The sequence below is a fragment of the Vicia villosa genome, unplaced genomic scaffold (assembly GCF_029867415.1).
Source record: "Vicia villosa cultivar HV-30 ecotype Madison, WI unplaced genomic scaffold, Vvil1.0 ctg.001865F_1_1, whole genome shotgun sequence".
In the NCBI taxonomy this organism is placed as follows: Eukaryota; Viridiplantae; Streptophyta; class Magnoliopsida; order Fabales; family Fabaceae; genus Vicia; species Vicia villosa.
Window position 1 is genome coordinate 365,427 of NW_026705756.1, and position 26,320 is coordinate 391,746.

General features: G+C 37.7%; 1 protein-coding gene across 2 annotated transcripts; it reads left to right on the forward strand.

Annotated features, from left to right (window-relative positions):
• The first annotated feature begins 17,132 nt into the window (after positions 1-17,132).
• Positions 17,133-25,898, forward strand: LOC131636951 (uncharacterized). Of its 2 annotated transcripts, XM_058907529.1 has the most exons (6): positions 17,134-17,581; positions 17,693-18,733; positions 19,440-19,646; positions 20,794-21,697; positions 22,694-25,289; positions 25,505-25,898. In XM_058907529.1, exons 2-6 carry the CDS (start codon positions 17,791-17,793, stop codon positions 25,532-25,534), a joined length of 4,680 nt encoding a protein of 1,559 aa, XP_058763512.1. In that variant the 5' UTR covers positions 17,134-17,581; positions 17,693-17,790; the 3' UTR covers positions 25,535-25,898. The 2 variants fall into 2 exon arrangements, with proteins under 2 accessions (XP_058763513.1, XP_058763512.1); XM_058907530.1 differs by lacking the exon at positions 19,440-19,646 and having other exon boundaries at positions 17,133-17,581.
• Positions 25,899-26,320: the final 422 nt, after the last annotated feature.

The window sequence follows — 26,320 nt, forward strand, 5'->3', positions numbered from 1 at the left end:
AAGGCACCTGGCTTTTAAGTTTATGGTTCGATAGTACATGAACCATTTTTATCTTTGAACATATAAACAACAAAAACAGGAAATTTCATTTACTCCTGATCAAAGGAGATAACATCTTCGGCTTCCCAGTTGTTCAATCCATTGTTGTGAGTAGGGAATATCTAGCTGCTCCAGTTGCAGTTGTCTTCTTCATCTTCCACAGCATTGACTTCTTTGGTGGTGAAATGAGCTGTTGATCCTTCAGGATGAGCAAGATACTCTGCTGGATACGAGAGCCCAGGCTGAGATACCTCTGTTGGCTGAGAGAGATACCCGATAAGATCGTCCCATCCAGTTGGGATGATGTCTTTGAGGGAGACTTGTGCACTTTGGGTAGCAGTGTACTGTATCAGAAAATCATTCTCGTTATTTAGTGTTTCCCAGACTTCTTCAGGAGCAACAGGGCTTGTGAGTGTCATATTGTCTTCTAAATGTTGATCCCATCCAGTTGGGGTGATGTCTTCAATAGCGATCTGCGAACTCAGGGGAGCGGAATACTTCACCATAAAGTCATACTTACCACTTGGTTCTCCTAGCGTATCCTAGACTTCTTTTGGACTAGGTGGACTTTGGTATTGCTCAGTAATGGAACTTGTGAAACTTTTGCAATCTTCAAACTGATCACCCCATCCAGTTGGGACGATGTCTTCAATGGCAATAAAAGAACTCTGAGGAGCAGTGTACTTCACTAGAAATTCATACCTGCCGCTTGGTTCTCCCAAAGTATCCCAAACTTCCTTGGAAACAGGTGGAACTTCATCTTCAATAGCATTTACTCCTTGGCTGATGAAATGTGACATTAATCCTCCAGAATGAGGACTTTGATCATTCTTCTAAATTCCATTAGCATAGCCCAGACCTAGCTTATCGAACTTGTAAGGCACATCAAGGAGTTGTCCCCATACTGTGCAACCACCTTCTTCGATCACAGCTTTAGCATCTTTGAGAGAAGCCATAGTTGGAGTTATTTTTGTAGCAGGAGTAGCAGAAATATGTTTGGCAGTAGAGACATTTGGAGGGACCACCTCAAAAGATTGGCAGGGGGTTTCGATGAATTCGCCATCCATCTCAACATACTTGGAGTTACTCAGGTGGCTAACCACATATTCTTCTTCGCCATAAACTGTGACGGCCTTGCCTTTTACCGGATACTTTAACTTCTGATGCAGGGTAGAAGTTACAGCGCTTGCCCCATGTATCCAAGGGCGTCCTAATAAACAGGAGTATGCTGGATGAATGTCCATCACGTATAAGGTAGAATCAAAGATCTGAGAGCCCACTCTGATTGGGAGCTTAACTTCTCCATATACTGTTCTTGTTGATCCGTCGAAGGCTCTTACCACAACATCGCTTGGTTGTAACACGACTCCTTCAAAGTCAAGTTTTTCCAGTACTACTTTTGGTAACACGTTCAAAGAGGAACCGTTGTCTACCAGCACATGAGACAGAGTGGTGCCGTTACATTCAATAGAGATGTGCAGGGCTTTATTGTGATTTTTCCCAGTAGGGGTTAAATCAGCATCAGAGAAACCGAGACCGTTATCTACTGTTAGATTGGCAACACAATTTTCAAATTGATCGACTGAAATCTCCTATGGTACATGTGCAGCTTTCAAGAACTTCATTAAGGCCTTGGCATGAGCTTCGGAATACTTTAGCAGAGACAGCATTGAAATCTTTGAAGCAGTGTGCCCCAGTTGTTCGACAATATTGTAATCACTTTTGCAGATGATTTTCAATATTTCCTCCATTTCTTGCCTCGAAGGATCTTCAATAGTGACTTTCACAGGTACTTGAACTGGTTCAACTAGCGGGTCTTTGCCTCGAGCGTTGATATCTTGATTAGGAACTGGGACCTGGACTGGATTAGTAGCAACATTTGGGGAAATTTCTGGTGAAAATATCCTTCCACTTCTCGTAATCTTACTAATACCCACAATATTATCAACAGTTGGAGTAGTAAAATTCATGGCCTCTTCAGTCAAGGTGTCTTGTTTAACTCCATGGATATAAACATTAGTGCCATAACTCCACGGGACAGCTTTGTCTGGGGAGTATGGAAATGGAGTCGGACTGGTGATGATTACAGATGCCACTCTGGGTGCAGCAGAAATTTTGAAGGGAGCTTTGGTAGGGATTTTTAATGGTATGTTAGAAACCACTGAAACGTCCTCTATCTTCATCCCATTTGAAAAAACTTCGCACAAATTGTCTATAGAAGGGAGCTTCTCAAACATAATGATATGACGATCCATCCACTTTTGGATTCCTCCTTTCAGATTTTCACAACCATTGGGTAGGTGTGCACAATAAAAGCAATCAGGGTCACAACCTGGGAATAAACCAGCTCGTATTAGCTTTCTTTTGACTTCAAGGAGCGGAGTTGACAATTCTCTCATATCATAGATATAAACAGTATCTATGATAGCATTAACAGTCTTGTCGTGCTTTGGCATAGGTGCAGTGATGACATTTGGAGTCTCTGGAGGATCAAATTCAATTTCCACAGCATCTATCATGTCTTGGATTTTATTTTTCAGGGCCCAACAATGATTTGCGTCATGTCTAAGACAGTTGGAATGGTATGCACATGTTGCGTCGGGGCGATAACTAGGAGAGGAAGTGTTGACATTCTTTGGAGGGTCTTTCAATGTGATCAGATTTGCTTTTAACAAGTGCTGCAATGCTTGAGAGATTGACATATTGATTCTGGTGAAGTTTCTTCTTGGTGCATCTGGTCGACGCGTATACTTTGGTGGTTGATCTTTTTGAGGTGCAGATGCAGAGATCAGAACAGCCCCTATAGATTGGTGATGCTCACTTTTGCGACCTTTCTGACTATGTATTGTATTGACTTCATTTCTCCCACTGATGGGCCTCTTTGCAGTACCAGAGGAGGAGCCTACTTGAATTTTTCCACTTTGAATGCTGCTTTTGACACGCTCTCCAGTTAATATCAGGTCAGTGAAACCTAACGACGAGCTTCCCAGCAAATGACTGTAGAAAGGGCCAGTTAAAGTGCCCATGAACATGTCGACCAGCTCGCGATCAGATAAGGGTGGTTGAACCCTTACAGCTAGATCTCTCCATTTTTGTGCATACTCTTTGAAACTTTCTTTTGGTGCCATAGTCATGTCCCGTAGTTGAGTACGGGTTGGTGCAAGGTCAGCGTTGTATTGATACTGTTTGTAGAAGGCAGCAGCCAAATCTTCCCAGGTGTGAACTTTTGCACTTTCCAGCTGGTAGTACCACTCGAGTTGTGTACCCGACAGACTTTCTTGGAAGAAATGAATCCACAATTTGTTATCTGCTGTATGAGGTAGTATCTTCCTTACATAGGACCTTAAATGCATCTTTGGGCAAGAGACTCCATCATACTTTGCAAAGACAAGAACTTTGAACTTTGGAGGGATAACAATATCTGAGACGAGTCCAAGATCATTGAAGTCTAAACCAGGTATTTTCTGTATCTCCATAGCTTTCATGCGTTCTTCCAATTGCTGGTATTTGCTATCACCCTGTTCGTCTTCGGAGTGATAATCCTCTTCATCAGGAGAGAGAGAGAGAGAGAGAGAGAGAGAGAGAGAGAGAGAGAGAAAGAGAGAGAGTTTGGCAGAACCCTGGTTGTTGTGGTTGTCTTCTTGATCACCTTCACCAACTACTTCAGGGATTGGCGCTTTTCTGGGCATCCTGGCTGGGACTCTGACTTTTCTCACGAGGTGGCTTAAACCTACAAATCCCTTGGGCTTCTTTTTCTTCTTAGTCATCAGGGCTTTCAGTTCTTGTTGCCCTTTTGCTAGCTCCAGAATTGCTATCTGAACTTGGGCGTTCTGTGCCTCGAGATTCTTGATGCTTGTTTCGGAATCCATCCCTTCTAACTGAAATAAACAGCGAGGAGATAAGAAACCTGTTATGTGAACCTGTTATGCAATGTTTATGAATGAAATGTATATGCAATGTTTTCAGGGATCTTAGAATTTAAATTTGTTTAAACAAAAGAGAAACAAACATTTATTAGTCCAACAATTTATTTCTTTTTTTCCTTTTCCTTTTTTTTTTTGTTTCTTTTTTCTTTCTTTTCTTTGCCTCTTTCGGGCTTACAAGATAAAATAAAGAAAATAAAGGATTCTTCAAGCCTCCCATGGACGCTTTCTCTTTGCTCCCAGGAACGTGTTGATCTGCTGTTCTTCATGGAGTTGTCTGGTGAGCTCCAACACTTTCCTCTCATAGTCTTGACAGTGTGCTTTGAAGGTGTCTCTTTCTCCTTTTAGTTGAACCCAAGATTTCTGCAGCTCTTCCAGGTCAGTTGGCATGTCTGGATGTAGAATAACTTGAGGTTCCTCCCCTTCGACTTCTGGCTCAATGGTCACAGGCAGGATAGCGGGATATGGCATGATGAACTTCTGAGCATGAGCACGCACCCATTTGAGGTAAGGCTCCATGGGAATAGAGTTCCATTGTCCTAAAGTCTTGCTTTCTACTTTGTAGACACTGCCCCAAGCATGTATAAACCTTCATCGATATCTTTGGGGATCATCTTCGTAGTCGAACACAATGCCATGGATAATCATGTCATGAGGACCATTTCTTCGTGCATATCCGAATTGGCGCAAAGCTAAAGAGGGGTTGTAAGTGATGCCTCCCCTAATGCCAAGGAGTGGTACATTAGGGTACTCCCCGCAATGGTCAATGAGAGTGATGTCTCTTTGAAAGAAGTTGTTCCACCGGATATCTGAATGAGATAAAGACATAATCCTGCGAGACCATTGCATCCTTTGTTCGTTTCTCAACACCGATCGGGGAAGGTGTAATGTAAACCATCTAGCCAGCAGTGGTACACAATACATAAGAGTTCCTCGCTTTTTCATAGTACGAGTGTGTAAAGAATGTAGAATGTCTCCAGGCAAAGTAGGTACCGGATTGCGGTTTAAGAAAATGTTGATAACGTGCACACTTATGAACTAGTCGGGATTAGGGAATAAAGCCATCCCATAAATCAAAAGAGCCACAACTTGTAACACCCCAAATTCTACCCGAAATTATAATTAAAAATCAGAGTATAAATTCCAAACAAGTTCATTTGAGGTATCACATATTCGTCATTTCAAAAATAATTACGGCTTATTTGCCTTCATATAGATACATAGCACAGGAATTTAAAACGGACAATTAAATCATTATTCAAAAATCACTTTGTTTCAAATTAAATAATTAACTCACAGCGGAATCATCAAACTTCATAAATATTCAAATCAAGTCGTAGCATCATTGCATAGTAACTTTAAGTTGCAATTTAAAACATAATTCACTTAAAAATTCAGCAAACAAAATAATAAATAAAACAATCGTTTTATTCCCCCCGAGTGCTACGTATCAGAGCAAGACACCAACTCGAATAACAGCAACTAAAGACTTCATAAAATCACTTCAAACTTTCACCGCTATCTTGAGTACCTGTCAATTTCCCATGGTAGGGAAACATCATTCAGAAAGGGTGAGATATCTACCAATATAAACAAACGCATGATAAACAATATATTAGAATTTAATCATACGAAATTATCACGTTACAGCTTTCAGACTACATTTATAATAACAATTAACCTGAACAGTTATAATTAACAAAAATCAATAACAACAACATATTAATAGTTATAACAACTATTTCTCATCTTCCAGACAATACCTGTCACAACACGTCATTAGTATAACAATTTATAATTACAACTCCATATTATCACAATTTAACAACAACTCAAGTCACATCACATCACAATTAAATCACACTCATGCCACATACAATGAGACTCTACAACTGCACATGCATGTGGTACCCAGGGCTTCAGCCCCCATCGCCAATTGCCAGTTAAACAGTCACTAATTTGCCAATCCAGGTCGTCGCCAAAAATGCATATGTATATGAATGCAACAAACACACACAACAAACAACATCATCGTCACAAGGCATAAGCCTATATCGTCGCTATACTAATAAATAGAGGTATACATCATCACTGAAACATCCTTCAACTTCGCATAAAACAACAACAATTATCACCACAACAACAACTAATTTCATCGAATCAACACGACAGAATCACAACAAATAATCAGGAATAATTTCCTACGAATTTAACCCCCACATATCATTCATCATGAGTCCGGTTATAGAGTTAGAACCCCACCCCTTACCTTATATTCGGAGTCTGTTCTACAATTCTACCGATCGAAGCCATCTAGCCTTAGCTCCCAACCATTGCCTCTTTTAATCAGAATCAAAAGCTGAAAAATTTCCCAAATATGCAGCTACAGTGCGATGATGATATCTCACAACTCAGACCTTATTTTGAAGATCCCAACGGTCAAAAGTTAGATATAGGTGTTACGAACCTACCCACAAAATTTGGTGACGATCCAACGGTTAACGAATCGGGGATCTTCGATTTAGTGAGACTGCTGCAAGAAAAACGGGAATGAATTTCTCTCCTATTTTCTCTCTTCTTTACAACTTCCCATGACCAATTCCCCAAGACTTTTTCTCTTCTAATTAGCCTAATCCTTATCTTAATCTAATTTCATTAAACCTATTGGGACTAACATTCACACCCCACCTTTTACTACCACCATCACTTAATTAAGTCCATATAATAAATCTAGTATTTCTTCAATACTATTTCTACAACTTAATCAATTAATTAATCAACTAATTAATCATAAAAACTCATGTCAACAATTCTCAACACTCCACAAATTCAATAATTAAATTCTAAGTAATTTGAATGTATATAATTAAATAATTAACTAAATAGGGTGTTACACAACTTCTTCAAAAGCTTGGTAACTTCTATCTTTTAATAGTGATCGAGCCTTTCCCATTAAAAACTTAGCAAGTAAACCCTTGACTCCACTCTTTGTTTCCCAATTGGACTCAATTTCTGACTTTCGTAAATGTAAGGCAGCAATAATAATTTCAGGTTTTGGAATCTTTTCTAAACCAGTGAAAGGTAATTGATCTCGAACAGGTAACCCAATTAGTTCATAGAACTCTTCCAAGGTGGGTACTAGCCGGTAATCAGGAAATGTAAAACAATGATGTTCGGGATCAAATAATTGGAATAGGACTCGTATCATGTCCTCTTCAAATTTTGAGGTAACCAAATGGAGTAGGTGACCGTGCTTTTCAGTGAATTGAGCATTTCTGGGAAATTCTGATATTAAGTCCTTAAGTTCAGATGGTGCTATTGAGATGTTGATCCTGATATAATCTCTGGTAGCGGGAGCCATTACCTGCAACAACAGAACAAAAGTAAACTCTTCGATCCTTGAAATGATTAGTGAGAAAATGATATGTTTATGATGCTTATGATGTCATGATGTCAAACATGTGGCACACACAAACAAATCACACAATAGCCTTAGGTTTAAAGGCTTGCACGAGGTTCATAGGTGATACCCTCCCCACTGAAGTTGAGTTGGTTTAAACCTGTCTTAAAATAGTATTCAGGTTCTATGATCCTTGGAGACAACATCTCAATACGGCACTCGGACGGCCGATCAAAACATTCCTCGAGGATAACTAACTTCGATCAATTTCAAAGCCAGTCACTTAATAGGCCACAAGTCAAGTTCAACTAAAGGTTCTAAGACAAATTAGTGTTTAATGACATTTCGGAAGCCTAACATACTCCTTGATCGTTTTCAAGGGATATCAGTACAGACCAAAGTGTCGCACTAACGGTGACTACCAGATCAACCATATCGGTACATGTCGTACAGTTTCCTTGGTCTATTGTCACATACTTAAGGTATCTCGAGATTCGGGTTAGAATCTTTCACACAAGTAAATACCCAAACAAACCTTTGAAAAATAGAGCAAACAAGACAAGCAATTGAAAACATCGAAGTGATCTAAACTCTAAGGTAACCCCTTTTGAAAACATTTTGTTTTTTTGAAATCCCCAGCAGAGTCGCCAGTTCTGTCGTCCTCGGTTTTTTCGTGGAATACGAACTGACTCTTCTTTTATTTTTGAGTTTGTGAATCAGAGAGTCGCCACCGACTTTTATTTTATCCAATTAAGGAAAGGTTTATAAAAGAAACAGAAAAAGACCTTTAAGAGATTTTGGGTTCGGGGTAGGTTATACAAAGGGAAGGTATTAGCACCCCTTTGTATCCATGGTTATCCATGGGCTCTTAATTGCTTAGCACACTTGTTTGAATCATGTGTCTTGCTTTGAAATGCTTGTATGTGGTTTTAAAATACCTTTGTAAATTAACTTTGTAATGATCCTTGTGCGGATGTATACAAAGTGTTTTATCTTTCGAAAGATGTTTTGAAAAAAAGATCTTTAACTTCGTAATGATCCTTGTTTGGATATATACAAAATGTTGTCTTTTTTGAAAGTTTTGTTTTGAAAAACAGTGATATGTGAAACATTTGTTGTTTTGTTTGATTTGAGCAAGCAATTAGGAGATCTACCCTAAGTTCATAAGGTCCTTTCCTATTTTCTTTTAGAAAATTTTCTTTGACTGGATACAGAAAGAATTTATTTGAATTGTATTTGAAACAGTAGAATTGATTTTGAACAGAGTAACAGAGGGATTACCCTAAGAGGTGCAAGTGTGATTGTGTTTTATTTTCAGATATTTTTATCTTTGAAATTAGTGATCTAGCGCTTCAGTTATTATTTTTGACATACACGCAGTTTTATATGTACAGAATTTAAAGTGCGGGAATGTAAAATGCGGAAAATAAATCTACGTTATTACATCGATTGTGCGAGAAATGTAAACTACGCTATTTACATGATTTTGACAACCTATACACTTATCTATGAATTTAAATTGCAATAAGATAAAGGGAAGTATTTTTGGATTTTTTGGATGGTTGATTTTAATTAAAATTAATGCATAATTAATTTAATTAAAAAGCTAAGAATTAAAAATAAAAATTTAATCCTAAAAAATTAAGTCTAAAATATGTCCAAATTGTGTGTCAATTAATTTTAAAATGAAATTAATTTTTTTGGGATTTTTGAAATTGCTTTGGAAATTATTAAGCTAATTAATCAATAATTATGCAAATAATTATACAAATAATTTAAACTTAAAGAGAAAAATATTTTAAATATGTACAAAATTAGTCTATAATATATAAACTTGATTTAATAAGAAGAAAATATTTTTTTTTGATTTTTTGATAGGTTAGAAATAATTAAAAGATAAATATAACAATATTACCTAATTAATTAAACAAAATATTTCAATTATTAAGAAAAATAAAATATTTTTGTGTCAAAAAATAATATATTATTTTATCAACCTAAAAATATTTTTATTATATTTTTTTGATTTTTTAGACTATTTTAAATTAATTTTGCAAAGAAAATAAAATAAAATGGAAAATATATAAAGATATGATCTGGTGTGGTTGGCTGGAAGGTCTATGGTAAGGATGAGCATTCAGGCGCGCTGGATCTTGAATTAATGAAATCTGATGGTTTCAAATGATAGGGCGCATCATAGGTGTATGAGATTGAGAGCACTGGATCTATTAGTTTAATACATTTCACGTGGGGCCATAGTTTTTAAACAGAGCCAATCAGAACGCTCTATTTTGCCACGCCAGCCTTGACCTAGTCAAGGAAAGTCAGCGACACCGGAGTCAAACCTCCGGTCGTCTTCTCCGGCAGCCTCAACCTCCCACCTGCAAAAATACGAGCAATAAACATACAAAAGGAACCCTACCCCCCTAATTCGAGGGCTGCGATTCCATTGGTGATGGTTTCGTGGCCTGAAAGTTCCTGATTTATGAAATACGAAGCTTTCAACATCAACTCGGTTAAAAATGGTGGAACTTGTTTCAGGCATCTAACCCTACATGTTCCACGTTAGACCTGCTATATTTTACCTCATGAACACATTAAAACGGTTAGTTCTTATTAAAACTGAGTATACATATGAAAACGAAAATCAAATATGTATGAACATGAAGAACCATATATATGCGTTCAGGGCATTGTAGGGCTTAGTGAAGGTCTCAATCTTACTCTATATGATCCCAGAAGATTATTTGAATGATTGTTTTTTATTGATGTAAGCTAGAAATTACAAAACGAAAATTACAAGGTTTTTGATATTTTTGGGTTTTTGAAGGTATTTTCTAGGCTATGCTCTTGTGTCTCTCTTCTTACTGAAGTATCCTAAGTAATATATAAGCAAGATTGATGCTGCAAACTTAAGCTAAGAAGCTTTGATTGCTTTTGAACTTTTGGTTTTTTTAATATTAAAAAGTTTGAATTCTTTGGCCATGGCTTGATTTTCTTCATCCCTCTTGCTCTAGGCCTGCCATGTACTTCTATGCTGCAGAGTTTGGATCAACTTTGATGGCTCATGCTAAGGACAAAAGCCTTGAATCATTATCTTGCACCATTTCTCTTTTAATTTAACTTTAAATGGAATAAAATTTAATTAAAAAAGAAATAAAAATGCCATGGGCCTCAAGTTGGTCGTGGGAGCCCTTTAGTATCATTAGAAACATGTTTGGATCATGAATACTTGGCCTCTTTTGGAAAAAAAAACATTTTTGATCAATGTTGGTTTCATGCATTTTCCCAAAAAATAGCCAACTTCAACAAGGCATATCTCCCTCAATTTTGATCATATGAAGGAGTTCTTTTACTTTTAGAAACCTCAAGATGTCCTCTACAAGCCACTTTGGAAACTTTTTTGCATTTGGAGAAGTTATCTTGATGTTATGGCCTTTGACAAAAAACCACTTTTTGTTGACTTTGAAAATGACCTGTAATGTCTGAGCTCATATTTTCCAAATGGTGAATCCAATAACCATGGGATCAATTGCATTTGAAAGATAATTGAATTTCATTCAAAACAAGCTTTGGTTGGAATTTTTTGAATGAACGAGGAGAGAGTTATGGCCGGTCAAAGTTCAGTTGACTTTTTAGGAGAAAACCCTAATTTTGAAACTTAGGGTTTTGTTGATTTCTGATCTTTTCTTGATGAATTATGATCAACTATTGATCAAATGATGAATCTTTTGACAAAATATGGATGTTGACAAAAAATTTCATTTTTGACTGTCTGTTGACTTTTCGGTCAAACTGGTCGTCTGTTGACTGTTTGAGCTGCTGACTGTGCGTTTGAGCGAATTGAAGTTTGAAAATTTGTCTGGTGGTACTTTGAGACATATGGAGGTCCATGAAATCCATTTGAGGTCTCAAAAAACTTGTTCTCCTGAAAAAACGAAAACCCTAGTTAGGGACTGTTTGTATAGGAGATAGTTAAGCGTACCTGATTTTTGTGCAGTGTTGAGTCTCTGCTGATCATGTGATTATCAGAAGACTTCTAGAACAAAAATCTTGGAATTTTGAAATGCAAAAGATTGATTTGGATGGTGATACAAAACACGGAGAATCGTGTTGTCAGCGGGTTTGACTGTTAACTGGCTGTCCGGGCATTAACGTAACAGTTAAAGTGAAAATTCAACAGTTAAAGTTAATTTTTTCCTTTTGTTTTTTGTTGTGTTAATGGTGAAAATTTATTTACCCGAGCTGTTAAAAAAACACAAACATAACAAATAAATAGAATATACTATACGCGAACGAAATTACCGATAATAACTTTGAAAAATATTTAATGCACAGAAAAATAAATATTTAACTAGCAGAAAACACACATAATATTATCTTAATAATTAAACGACAGTACGACAGATAGTACAACATTTAATACTGACAGTACGAATATTACATAATATAATGAACAGTACGACAAATAAAATAAACGGTACATTATTTGAAAGCGAAAGATACGACAAACTTTAAAAATGACGATTAAAAACCCATGCTATAAATAACAACATATAGATGAACGGGAGTGTAAGCAACCCAGGTCCGCATTTTTCAGGACTATGCAGACAGAAAAAGGACATGATCACCACCAAAACAGTGATGACCATAAGAAAAAACGTATCCATCCACTTTGCCATTTTTGTCGGGGAAGAAGAGAAAATAATTATGAGGTAGAAGTTTGAGAAATGAGTGAAATTTGATGTGAGAATTTATGGAAAAAATGAGGGGTATTTATAGAGTGAAAAGAAGGATAGAGACGTTGGGGAATGAAGTGATACCGTACAAAAAAAAGAAAATTTGAGTGGTAGTAGGATTTGAAAGAAAGTGTATGGTAGGGTTTGAAAAGAGAGATGTATGGAATAAAGTTAGGATTTGATTTGAAAGAAAGAGATTTGAAAGGAAAAGATTTGAAAATAAAGGAAGAGATTTTGAAAATAATAATATAGATTTTGAAAATAATAATATAGTACAAAATTAGTGGGAAACAAAATTTTGAAAACCAGTACAATCTGAATCCCCGGACTCCGCGCCTTCAAAATTTAATTATGTACCAATTGCGTCCGTACTATTTATCTGCAAATAAATCTCAAATAAACAGCGTGTGTGAAGTGATAAACAGTACTTGGCGTTTGTGTAAGAATAAATTCAACAGCGAACCCAAAATACCGTATAAAAAAATATTATAAAAACCGAGTATTCATAAAATCGGGATATTTATGAAATAAAATCCAAGATTATATGAAACTCCCAATTTTTAGACAGAAGTCTGTTGCCTTCTTTCTGAAAAAAGATGCGGGCAAATTTTAGGGTATAACAGGAACCGAGCACCCTAAGGGAGCATGCAAACAAGGAGCATCACAAAGATCCTAGCAAACATGGAATGTGAACAGGCATCACAGATAAGAACAGGCGAACAAGCATCACAAACAGAAAATAGACATGTAACAGGCATACACGAATGTGAGTTTGTGAAGAGGCATCACAAGTGATAACACAAACATGCATCGCAAACAACATGTAACAGGCGTACATGTGCAAGTGTGTGAACAAACATCACAAAGATATCCTACTAACAGGCATATCAGATACAAAGATAGTGAACAAGCATCACAAAGATATGGCATACAATCGAGCTCCGCTTGAGAAACAGACAAACTACCAAAGTAGTAATCAAAGAAAATGCATAATAATGGCATACAAACGAGCTCGACTCGTAAAGCAAACACCTACGAGGCGCATGCCAAGTAGTAGAAAAGTGGTCCTGCCATAGCCAAGGGGACCGGATTACCCGAGTCAACCAAGCATTAGACCAAGCGTAATAAGGAGATCGGGCCATAGACAAGAGGAGCGAGTCCCTCTCAGTAACCAAGCCGTCACACTGTGGGAAAAAGGGTCCCTTACCTCGGTATCATGTCATTGGGACAAGAGAAGATCTGGGGGAATGGTGTGTGCGTACACCGAGCATCAACGTCTAGCGACACGAGCTAAGAAACGTGGGGGTCCGATTGCATGAACCCGCTTCACTTTACCCATTGGGCCTTCGACTCAACGATCTTGGGACTTGTCCAGAGCTCTGAACTTGCAAAAAGTGAGCATAGGGACGACCTGGGGACTGAAAGTTGTGGGGGTTGATTACTACCCCTTTCCGCTTGCCTTCTCGAAGACTTAAAATGGCCTTTTTTAGGACTTCCTGTAAGCACAAACATAAACACACCAACAAAAACAGAGCCTCTTTCGAGGGCTTGGTCAGATGAATGCCTACCCTACTTCTCATGTTAAGAATGATGCTGCATGCCTCCCTACTTCTCATGGCATCATATGGTGCGCGAAAGAGTAAAAGGGACAAGGAGACAATACCGAACGGATAGCAAATCCGCAATGAGCTAGCAAGCGTAAGCAAAGAAGTCCGAAATACTTCACGTAAGCCAACATCAAGCAAAGTTAGTCAGAAAGCATCATTGTGAAAATAAATCACGAACGACAGGTGGTACGCGTCGAGCATAACCATACAAACAGCCTGCAAAAAATACAATCCAAACATTGCAAGAATATACATCTCAATGAATGAGAGATCATATGAATCGCATCGGGAATAAGTTCGTGACCCACAAATAAAGTGAAACACGACGCAAACGAATCACAATCAAAGGCTATCTCAAAGTACCTTGCACATCTTAACAATCCAGTCAGTAATAACAAGGCAAACGCGCACCGCCATAGCAAATAATAGCAATTAAGTTCTAAAGCAAGATTAAATTGTTTTTTATGAAATTTTTATCTAAAACTAGAACAAAACTATGTAACAAAACAATTAAATCCTAACAAGGAAAAGATTACATGTTTTTAATCATTTTTTGTCATACAAAAAGAATAGGAAAAACTATGTAAAAAAATAATTCTAAACACCTAAAAAACACTTGAATCAGGGGGTTAATGTTGGAAATAGGTGTGACAAAGTAAAGCTAGCGCAGGCCCATGGGAAGAAGGCCCAACAGAGTTTTGTTCATGCCATTTTTTTTGTGTCACAAAAATGGATCATCATGGGCCAAAAGGGGTGTAATGAAGCAATTCGGTGGCCCAATGCTTTCCAATGATCCAGCCATATTTTTGTGTGATTCAATTTTTAAATGATACTCTTTTAATATCCATATATCATACCTTATTCACTACTAAACTCAATTAATTCTCCATTAACAACGGTTAATTACAATCAATTTCTGAAGTTAATACAAAACAAGTGTAAATTAGGGCTAAGAACATGTGACTATTGAAGCTACCTGAAGAACTCATCTCTCCTTCGAACATTGTATGAACGACGAACGACGGACTGCGGAGCTCTTCTTTGATCTTCTACATGTTCATCTCAGAGTCGCCTCTCTCGATCTCTCTCGATCTGTTTCGGCTCAATCTCTCCTCAAACTCTCTTTGATTCAAATTCTTTCCTCATCTCTCTTCTCATCTCATATTTTCGTCTTCAACCTTCTCTTCTTTGTTCACGAATCGTGATCAACACCAACAGGTGTTGATGAACACGATATGGAGGCATGTGAGGAGTTTGGGACGATTAAACTCAGAAGCGTTGCGAAGTTGCCGTAGATGGTGAAGACCTTTGCGTTGCATGATGATGAACGGTGATTGATGTTTGACTCTCGCTTCGAATTGAAGATGTGATGAAGACGTATAGATTGAAGATTATGGAATTCAAATATTTCGGTGATCGATTGCAAATTTATATGAACTTGTTGATGAAGATCGAAGAACCTGGATGGTGATGTTGAGGAAGTTCTTGTTGCAGAACTTTGGCAATGATGAAGAACAAAAGGGAAAGAGATGAAGTGAAGGTCGAGAAGAATGGTTGAGGGATCTCGATTGAAAATTGAGAGAATTTTTTTGTTACGTTTTTCTTTTCTCAATTCTGTTACAAATTTCTTCCTACAAATTTTGTTGAAGTTTAGTTGAGTTATTTTTTCTGGTTTTTGATGAAGAAGGTTGATTGTGCAGGTTCAAGATTGGAATATTGTTTATGGTGATTTTCTGTGTTTTGAAGGTTATGGTGGTGGATGAATTGAGGACGATGATGATTGAAGATTGAAGAGGTTGAAGAAGAACCGATGGAGGGAGAATGGAGAGAGAGATTGAAGGTTCCCACTCCAAAGTTTGTTACACCGTCCTGTTAGAGGTGAGTTCTATTTCTGTTATGAATGATGGTTGGAGCGAGCCTGAAGATCGAAAGGAGTTTTGTTACTTCTTCCGTTACCTTTTTTTCTTTTCAATTTCCTTCTCCGTTTTTTTCTCTTATGGATTCTCTGTTGAAATTCTCTGCTATTTTCTGTTTTCTCTTTTTTTCTTTCTTTCTGGATTGAGGTGTTGTATGATTGAATTATGGAGGAGCCCCTTTTTGAGGAGTAAGGATCCACTCCATTTCTTTTCCATTATCATAGTTTTTTGTGTGTATATTATACGTATTTCTAAGACATGTGACACATATTTATTATTTATTTAACTTTATGCACACAAAACTATAGTAATGGAAAAGAAATGGAGGGTAAAAAATGGAGTGGATCCTTACTCGTTTTTGAGACCGTTTTGGTTCAGCTTGTATGTAGGGCTTTGTGAGTATTAGCTGCAAAGCACGCTTCAAGTTGTGAAAATGAATTGTTGAGTAAAAAATGTTGCAAGTATCTTGATGTAATTTTTTTTGTATGGTTTCTTGTAACTCATTTTTTCTGTAATGATTATTTTGATCTTGGTATGTATGGACATTCTTGAATTTGAACGAATACTGAAACTTGTAATGAACTTGGGCCTTTTGGTAAAGAACATGGTTTTGGATTTTGTAATGAACTTGGAATAATGGATGGATATTATATTGAAATGAGTTTTTGAATGAATTTTATGATGAATTCGGATAAAAATTTGAATGGGCTTTGCTTTTGTAATTGGGACTCCAAGCAATTCAATACCACCTTAATCCGACTAAACTTGCACATTAAGAACTCATGGCCATAAGTGGTTTCTAATGAATCCAAATCTTCAATCTAACGAAAGCTTGTCTTCGATTCTCAAACCACAAATAATTTGCATTTCAAGCAACCAATCAATTTGAAAGAAAACACAATGATGTCTTGATTACACCGGATCCTCGAGTCATATACCATGTTTTTACAAAGATACCTCCTCAACAAATAACCGTAACGCCTTGAGGACTTCTTTGATGGAGATAAAAATTGAAACACATAAGAACGTCTCGACACGAAATCCAATGAATCTCAGTTGAACTAACAATGACAGACACCATGCATAAGAAACTCTTTATTATTTTTCCTTGATTTTTGAATGACGAAATAAACGTCTTTCATAACTTATAGCACGTATAAAGAGGACAAATTTTGAGGTGCAACACATAGTATCCACTATTTCCATAAATTTTCCAAAAGTGAACGTACCTATATTCCAGGATCCAAAACGAATCATACTCTCATGAACTAATTTCTTTATCCACACCCATTTATAAAGATGTGAGAACCCTGAGTTATTTCTCAGTGCATCCATATGATAATACAACAATCTTTGCTCTTTTAACACTATACTCGAGCTACATACATAAAATCGCAATGAATATTATAATTGTTTTTTAATTTTTAAATTAAATCCAAATTAAAATTGAACCGTAACTTTTTTTTACCCCAAATTAAACATAACAACTATTTAGAAATAATGGAAGATGTGGTATTGCCTTTTCAATTTTCCCACATTACTCTGTTTCCACTCCCAACACAAAACTCTCATCTTCTTCTCACTTCTCACTCACTGCGCCCAACAACAATTTCCCCCATCCAACCTCATACTTAGGGTTTATCTATCACACACATCTCTCACACCAAAAACCCTCTCAACAAAACCCTACTCTTCCCGAATCAAGATCCCTCATTCTCTTTTCGCGATTCCTCGTTGTTGCACGTTCCGATTGGTCCGCGTGGGTTCCGTTTCATAATCGAAGTTGGAAACTTTGGTGGAAAAAGAGATGAAACGCAGCGTTTCACTGGTGCCGGTGCTCTTCCGTGTTGCGCAATGTCGACAATTGCGAAAAAGAACTTGAATTAAGTTTTTTTTATTGAAAGAATCTATCAAGGTTTCCGCGTGTTCGTTGAAAACAGTTAAGAAATCTGCTACGGTAAGTTGGGTTTAATTTTTTTTATGTATAGGTGAATGCTGATTAGGTTGAGCTATCTCATCATGTATCTAAATGTTTTGATTAGAGTTGTTTATGTTTGTTTTTCTTCAGGGGATTCTTGATTGAGTGTGAAAGTTGTTTTTTTTTTTCTTCATTATTGTGTTGCTTAATTGGGACTGTTGGTTGAATATCTGGTTTGCGATTTATATATGTATAATCAAGGGAATCACGGTTCGAATTCGGGACAGGGTTCAATCCCTCCACCTCCTCCTGTACTGCTGCCACCGCCACCACCACCGCCGTTGAGTTATCAGCAGGCACTGCCGCCTCCTCCACCGCCGCCTCATTTTCAGCATTTTGCCCCACCACCAGCTCCACATGTTTATTTACATGGAACCCCGCCCGTGCCAAATACTAGACCTTCATATTCCATTCCCTCTCAAATGCACCATGGAAATGGCATGGGTCAACAAACATTCCCTACCATTGGACAAAATTCCCAACATTCTTCAAATTTAGGTGTCCATAGTCATACCATTCCGCCCCCAGTTCCTCCCCCTATTGGCCACTCTCATCAGGAGACATCTTGGGCTCCTAGGCTGCCAAGTAGAGTGTTGCCACCTCCTCCCTCTTCTTCCCAAGGACAAATTTTGCTTAATCATCGTCATCTTCCTCCTCCACCACCCCCGCCCCCTTTTCATGCTCCGTCTCCTGATGGAGTTTATGGTCATTCAACTGTTGGGAATTACCACCACATGCCTTCCATTGCCCCTCCACCGTCACTACCGCCATTGCCAAGCTCTCCGCCACCGGTTCTGCCATCTCCCCCACCTCCTGCCTCTCTTATAGCTTCTACATCCTCCCAAGCTGCATGCACTGATGACCCTTACTCTAAGGAGGTTCCTAGCTTTGCATCAAAGGCTGTGGAGTCAGTAGAAGGATTTGTAGCTTCCTGTCCATCTGATACTGTGTCTGTACATAAATCTGATTCTGAAGCCAATCAAGATGTTGGAAATTGTGGTAATGTTGCTCTGGATCCCCTCAGAGATGAGCTATTGCCGACTAAAAGTGTAGTATTGGATCTTACCCCACCTCTGCCCCAGTCTGCAGAAGAAAATACTGTAAGTGCTGATTCTGACATGGAGATGGAAGGTTAGTTTGCATTGTTATCTATCACTTATTTTTTAATTTTGTATTAAATTATGATATCATTGGTTCTGGTATAGAATTGGTGAATGCTGAATATGCGACCAAATGCATGAGTCTGCTATTACGTATTCTTTATATTACTTTTTTCATATTTGATTTGGATGCTAATAAAATGCGGAGTTTATTTTCATTGTTAGAGAAGCCAATGGATTAGAGTTCTATTTTATAGTATAATATAATACACAGGAAACTGGATAACCAATTTTAGTTAAGCGTGGTCCATCTTTAGTATTCCATCAAGGTTTTCTGTTCACACTTTAAAATGTAAAGACATACTAGACTGTTCGCATTGATATAATTTCTATAACAGCGACCTTAGCAGTGAATACCTTAGCTATTATTTTCTAATAATGTGTTCTCTTCTATGTTTATATATCTGAATAGGTAAAAGTGCATTTGGTAGGGGAGGGATGGGGGTGTTACTGGTCTAGTTTAGCTGTGGGTATGCATTTTGAATTTTGGATAATATCATAATTGCTGGCTGAAAGTTGGCTAGGGGAAAGAGAGGAGTGACCCAACGCGGATCATTCTCTTTAGGGTGTATTTTTATTTCTCAGGGGCTGGTTAAGAGAAGTGACTTTACAAATAAAATTTTGTTCAATAACTTGAGCCTGATCTGCTTTATTTTATTTCTCATGGGCTGATTAAGATGATATCACACTTTCTGACAAAGACCAAGGATCAACTTATGCAATTGAAGGGGTAACTCTGCCGCATGATCGGGTTGATGAGGTGTTTAACATTAATGAGAAAATACAGAGGCTGCAGAGTTCAATACAAGACGAACCTGCTAAGGGCATCTTATCCAGTGGTGTATCATGCTCTGGATCCACAGGAGTCAGCAAAAAAAATGAAGGTTTCATTCAAGAGAAACCACTGTTCATTGTTTTGATTGATTTTTGTATTACTTAGGTGCTTAAAGTTTCCATGTGATAATCAGACATTATTTATCTACTCAATCAACTATTCGTCATGGTGATTGATATTTGTCAAACTTAGGGACAGAGAAGATTTTTCATTACACTTTAAGTTTTAGCGCTAGAATCCAACCAATATTGTCTATAGAGGAATGCCAAAAGCCCACTTTATAAACACGCCATTGCGGCCTATGGGGCTTCCATGATGGGCATCCCTTCAGAAATTGCCTATGGTGGTTGTCCAAAGTTCAATCACTGTCATTCTGCCAAGGTGGCACCATGACCACCATTTAACAACCCTGAATCCAACCCTAATATTTCAGTACTGAATTCCTGAAATACTTTAGTATTCAATAACATTTCACGTTAATGTTTAAACACAGCATCTAATTGATAAAAACTATAACAATAAACTATACAAATTAATCAGGAGTTGTGCCAATTGCTTATGTGAGAGTACTCGGTTTTTATCTTGTTACCAAGGTAGCCCTCAGATTTCAATAGCTCTTACTTTTTAGGCTTTAGGAACTCGCAATGGAAATAGGGAAAATAGAAAGAACAAACTGAACAATTAGAAATAATTGGGTTTGTCCTTCAAGGTATCCCTTTTTCATACAAATTTTATAATATTTTGGATGAGTTTTTCCATCTCTTGATCTCCCAATGTCAGAATATTATGTGCCTACTTTATAGACTCACCTATTTTTATGAAGGTCTGTTTTAGCAACATGCACCTTAGGGTGCATTTAACTATTTTTTAGTTAAAGCTTGCTAAAACACACCTTCATAAAAACAAGTGAGTGTATTTTAGCAAACCACTGTGGGGCTTGCTAAAATACACCCACTTATTTTTATGAAGGTGTGTTTTAGCAACATGCACCTTAAGGTGCATTTAACTGTTTTGTAGTTAATGCTTGCTAAAATAAACCTTCATAAAAATAGGTGGGTCTATGTTAGCAAACCCATATATATATAATATATATATATATATATATATATATATATATATATATATATATATATATATATTCCTTTATTCAGATTATTTTATATTCCTGTGTTGATAAGACTTAAAATAAAATGCAGGAGTAGGACCTGCATCTGATGTTGAGCCCATGAAATCTACAAGATCAGATACCAAGGTTCTTAGTCCCGCGAATGACTCAATTGAATTGGCTGAAGCCCTCCCAAGCACTGGACCGGGAAGATTGGAAGTTTCTCTAGACAAGGACTTTATAAGAAATGGTACTTCCGATCTTGGCGAAGCCACCGATCCCAACAGAGATTCTGAGCAACTTATGAGGATCGGCAGCCCGATTAGACTTCTTCAAAATTATGCTTCTGATGAAACTTCAGATAATGAAGATGGAGGTTGTACAGAAGATGCTAATAATGTTATTACAGACTCTGCAGGAGCTGATTCTTGTGTTCCGGATGCCCTTAAAGATTGCAAGAGTAATTTGGAGACTGGTCTTGGATCTAAAAGTCCCTCTTATACTGAAAAGGCGATTGGGCTGCTCTCCAAAGCATCACATAATAATTCAGAAATATCTCCATGTTTAGTACAGGAGCCCGAGGTAACCTGTAAAAGATCCATCTCACGTACTAGTGATGGGTGTGTTGCGCCTAACCTTGAAAATCAGGTGTCTGTTAATTTTGCTTCTTCAGTTGAAGCTTTACAAGTAGAAGACAGGTTAGGTGATACTGGTTTTGACATTGATAGTAAGAGTGGTACCGCTGAACAAAAACGTGAGAAGGAAACCTCAAAGTTTGAACCAACTGTTCTAAAAGTAGATGAATTCGGGAGGCATATCAGAGACGATGCTTCAGATAGCGGCTCTGATGAATCTCGCAGTCATCGGACTAAGAGGACGAACAAAAGAGATAGAAGCCGGAGTCGCAGCCGGTCTCGATCTCCCATTGACAGAAGAAGTAGGAGAAGAAGAAGAAGTCCTCGGAGGAGAAAGCATAAAAGAAGCCTCTCTCGCAGGTATGTACTGCCACAGTGTGTTGTTGGATGCCTTGATTAACTTCTATTGATGTGAACATTGTCTACAAACAGCTGGTGTAGGTTGCACAAGCTGTCTTTTCCTAGGATGTTTTATTGTTTGAGTCTAGGATAAATCCCCCTCTGTTAGTTGAGGATCTAAGATGCTCATGCACTGATGATACTTTATTTTTCTTCCATACCATACTCAATTATATGTGATATGCCGATACTCTTCATTGCACTGTCGACATGTGTTAGTGCAGTATTGGAGACTGATGGAACTGAAAAAATCCATCATAAGAAACTAAATAAAGAAAATGTATCAACAATGTAAAATATTCAATTCAATATATTAAATAGATGAAGTGAACAATTTAGAAAGTAATGAATTCCATTCTACCCCAGAGCAAAGCTCCTCAGAGGAGATAACTCCCTCTGCCTAACAATAACGGTTCATTCAATATTCTAACCTGATGCATATAATTCACTAACATCACTATTTATACTACTAGGGCATATATAACATGCCAACTAAGAGTCCTAACTAACTATTTATTTATCACTCACATTATTACATAATACTTCCTTTTTCCTTATGACCCCCTGTTTGGTCTCTATTAGAGACCATTTAAAAAAATAAATCCTGATACTCTTTATATTCTGTTGACATGCTCTGGACACGCCATCAGCACCTCATTTTTCATGACTATTCATAACTCAGATACTTATTTTAAAGTATATGTTGAAGCTCCCACTCATTAAATGCAAGTGCAACATATATAATTTATATCAATGCTTTTGATTACAACAAATGCAATATATATAACCTGTTGACCAATTTTTCACCCATATTCATACTTTCATCACTATTTTCGGTCATAATTGTTTAAAATGCAGTTATATATTTTTCCTATTTTGTGAATTGCAATTCTTTATATATTGAGGATATTATTTTTAAGAATGTTATTAGAAAATTTCAAGTTTTGTTTGTTGCAGCTGGTCTCCTCGGCGGCGTAGAAGCAGGAGTAGGTCTCCAATCTTAAGACGTTCAGGTGACACTCATGGGGAAAATGTGAGAAGGGACAAGGATCAATGCTATGATTTCTTACGTAAAAGGTGCTATCGTGGAGCATTATGTAGGTTTGCGCATCATGAATCTGACAGGAGTGCTACTTCAAGGCACTCCAGGAATAAACATGATCTGGAACTTGATTCTCGTGAAAAAAGTTCTAGGGTTAATGAAGAAGTTAAGAGTATTTCTTCTAAAGTGTCAGATTATGAGCATGATGGAGTCAGAAATCAGGACACAGATCTTCACCAGAATATAACTGGCCAGGAAGTAGTGCAAAGAAAGGAAGATTCTGAGGGCCACGCCGTTGTGTCTACTACCTTTGGTATCGATGGTCAATCGTTTAACAGCATTCCAAGTTCTGAATGTGTTAGAGAGGTTTCTCCTAAGGTGCATGAAACCTTAGTAGTTGGAGAAAAGCCCAAGACTTCATTACATGAAAGTGGTAGTTTTCAGAATGCATTAAGTTCTCATCAGCAGCACTTAGTTGATGACTTTCAGCCTGAAGCTTTAATTCATGCTGATGCTTCTATACCATCTGGTAGTGCATCTAAAGATGTTATTCCATCAGAAGATGGTTCAGTTGTTCAGCAACTACAATCCAATGTTTCTGTTGAAGTTCCAGAACATTCTGGTGGTACATCTAAAGATGTTCTTCTTTCAGATGATGGTTCATTTGTTCAGCATCTACCATCCAATGTATCTGTTGGAGTTCCAGAACATTCTGGTTACCCATCTCAGCTTCTAAATGTGGCCGGTGCGACTGATTTGTCATCTGATAAAAGTTCTGCTAATGAGGTTTCTGGTAGTGAACCTTTACCATTTACGTTACCATCTACACAACTACACTCGGCCACTAGTTCTATTGGTCCATGTGTAGCATCAGAGCAGCCTTCATTGCACCCTCAGGGTTTTAAAGAGTTACCTCCAATAAGTGTTTCATCGGTGCAAATCCCTCTTCATACTTACCCATTGCCAGCCTTTGCTGGTTCACATTTCCAGGGTGAAAATGCCGGGCATATGCCACAAATTCCAAGGCAATATGGTGTGGCGCAGCAAAATGCATTATTTCCTTTCCAATCTCCTTACCCACCTTCGTTACAGACACCAAATTCTCATTTCAGTGTACCGCCTCATAGCTCTTGGACATCATTGCCGCTGCCACCGCCGCCTCCACCACCATCACAGGCCGTGTATAATTCCAGTTCTAACTTGGGAGTTACAAAATCTTTTATTTCTTCCGAATTTAATCAGAATCAACTGCATTCAAGATCTGATTATGTTTCCCAGACTTCCTTGATTCATGGGTTACCATCTAATTCTCAAAATTCGAAGTTTGAAGATCAACCTTACCCTCCAATGCAGGACCATTCACAAACCTTTGTGCGTACAGAACCTCTATCTCCCAAGCATCTTCATCAGGGGAACCCGGCATACCAATCACTTTCAAGCTCCACATCTTTTGGTGGCCTGCATCATCAACCAAAACAATTTTCCTGGGAGTCAGATGTGAACAGACCACAACCTTCTTTGGGCGGCAGGTTGCCTCCTGAAGGAAATTTCAGCACTTCCTCCCACATTCATCCATTATCACAGCAACAACAATCAGTTCATAATTTTCAATATGCTTCATCTGATGTTAATTTGCCCGGACCTGGAGGAACTGCTACTGTATCCAGATATCCACCAGATATTCCTGATAGCAACCATTCAACTTCTCTTCCGGCTTTTGGACCATCAAGAGTTTCTGCCCACTATAATCCTTATGCATCAACCTTTGAGCAGCCGCTAAGTTCAAAATTCAGTTCTAGCTTTTTACGACAAGAAAATGATATAGTTTATGGTAAAAATTATGGTCCTTCTAGATATAGGGAAGGGGATAGTGTTGGATCAAGGCATACAGCATCGCCCAAACCAGCAGCAGCTGTTGGTCGGATCTTGCCAGGGTCTGGTGAACAATATGATCCACTTTTTGACAGCATTGAACCATCATCATCTTTGAAGAAATTTGATTTTGAGCAGAAGCAGGAAGTTACAGGTGAATCCAATTTCAGCCTAAGGCCTAAAAGTTCTCATATGTCTTTGGATGCCAAAGAGAAGAAGCATGAGAAGGTTGGGGCTGTTGCCTCTACCAGTTCTCTAAATAATGATGAATATGGGGAGACAGCAGATGCCGAGGTGGGTGCTGTTGACAATGAAAGCCTAAGTAATGATGTAGATGTTGCAAACATGTCTCCGGAGGAGGATGAGATTAATCAGACCAAATCTCCAGGGAAAAGAAAGAAGAGCAAGGATTCTAGATCAATGAAATTATTCAAAGTTTCCATTGCAAACTTTGTAAAAGAGGTTTTGAAACCATCATGGCGACAGGGTAATATGAGTAAGGTGGCTTTCAAAACCATTGTGAAAAAGACCGTAGACAAGGTGTCGGGAGCCATGAAAGGCCATCGTATACCCAAATCTCAAGAGAAGATAAGTCAATATATTGACTCATCACAGCGGAAGTTGACTAAACTTGTGATGGTAATTGATCTTCTCATCTCTTACTTTGTTTTTTTACCTCATTTGGAAGTATTTAAGTAACTGTTTATGTTGGTTTTATGTTAAAATATCGCTATCTGAAGTTGTGCATACTTCACAGAAATAACTCCAAGCTCTCCAATTTATTAACAAGTCTGTTCAGAGAAAATGTACAGAAATAACTTTTAATGACTTTTTGTGTCGTTTATTTTCTGCAGGGTTATGTTGACAAGTATGTCAAGGTGTGAAGGTTGGAAGTGAACTTTGCCAATGTTTCTTCAATATCTAATTGTCAGTCTACACACTTTTGTAGAAAATACACTAGTGCTTACCTGGAGTTTGCCCCCTTCATTTAAAAGAGTATTGGAAGATGATCTGTGACAATAGTTCACCAGCATTCCATTTTCCTGAAGATTTCTTGGTCAACCTCAAATGTGTATGTATATTATGATATGTTATTATTTTGTAGTACGTTGAAGAGGGCCACCCATAAGAAGTTGGATTTTTCCCAAAGTTCTCTCGTTTTAATGAGCTCATAACGTTAAAGAAATTGTAGTAAAAAAAGTTACCGCAAGGAAAGAGTAAAATTTTCCATTCTTTTTTCTTGTGCAAATTTTCTTATTCTTTTGACGTAAGTACACTAGGTTCCAAAGTGTCTCTGTCTCTGGTTGATAGAGATTTTACTTGTGGGGAGGGGATTTGAATCTACTTTCCCTGGTATAAACTCAGGTTAGCACCTCAGGCTAATTTACTATGTAGCGTGCTACATGTGGAAATGATATTTTCGTAGTGCATGGTTTAATTTACTTCTTTTTTTATTGTACATTCATGTATGTGTACCAGAAGGAGTGATTCAAGTTTAGGTTATTATCTTACTGCTTCATAAAATAGTCAACTTCTTGAACTATAGGTTGTGTCTTGGCTCAAATCCCTGGGATTTTCTTGACCTTGCACATGCCTTGCTCAACAATTCACTGCCATGGGATTTTGTTCTATGTCTTGGTTGACCACATTTTTTTTTACAACAATTGCAA

What these genes read in the sequence shown, in the direction of transcription:
- LOC131636951 (XM_058907529.1), top strand. Translation starts at nt 17,791, where the DNA reads ATGTATAATCAAGGGAATCACGGTTCGAATTCGGGACAGGGTTCAATC. An exon ending in TTCTGACATGGAGATGGAAG is followed by an intron (nt 18,734 to 19,439) that starts GTTAGTTTGCAT and finishes GGGCTGATTAAG; the next exon opens with ATGATATCACACTTTCTGAC. An exon ending in AGTTGACTAAACTTGTGATG is followed by an intron (nt 25,290 to 25,504) that starts GTAATTGATCTT and finishes TATTTTCTGCAG; the next exon opens with GGTTATGTTGACAAGTATGT.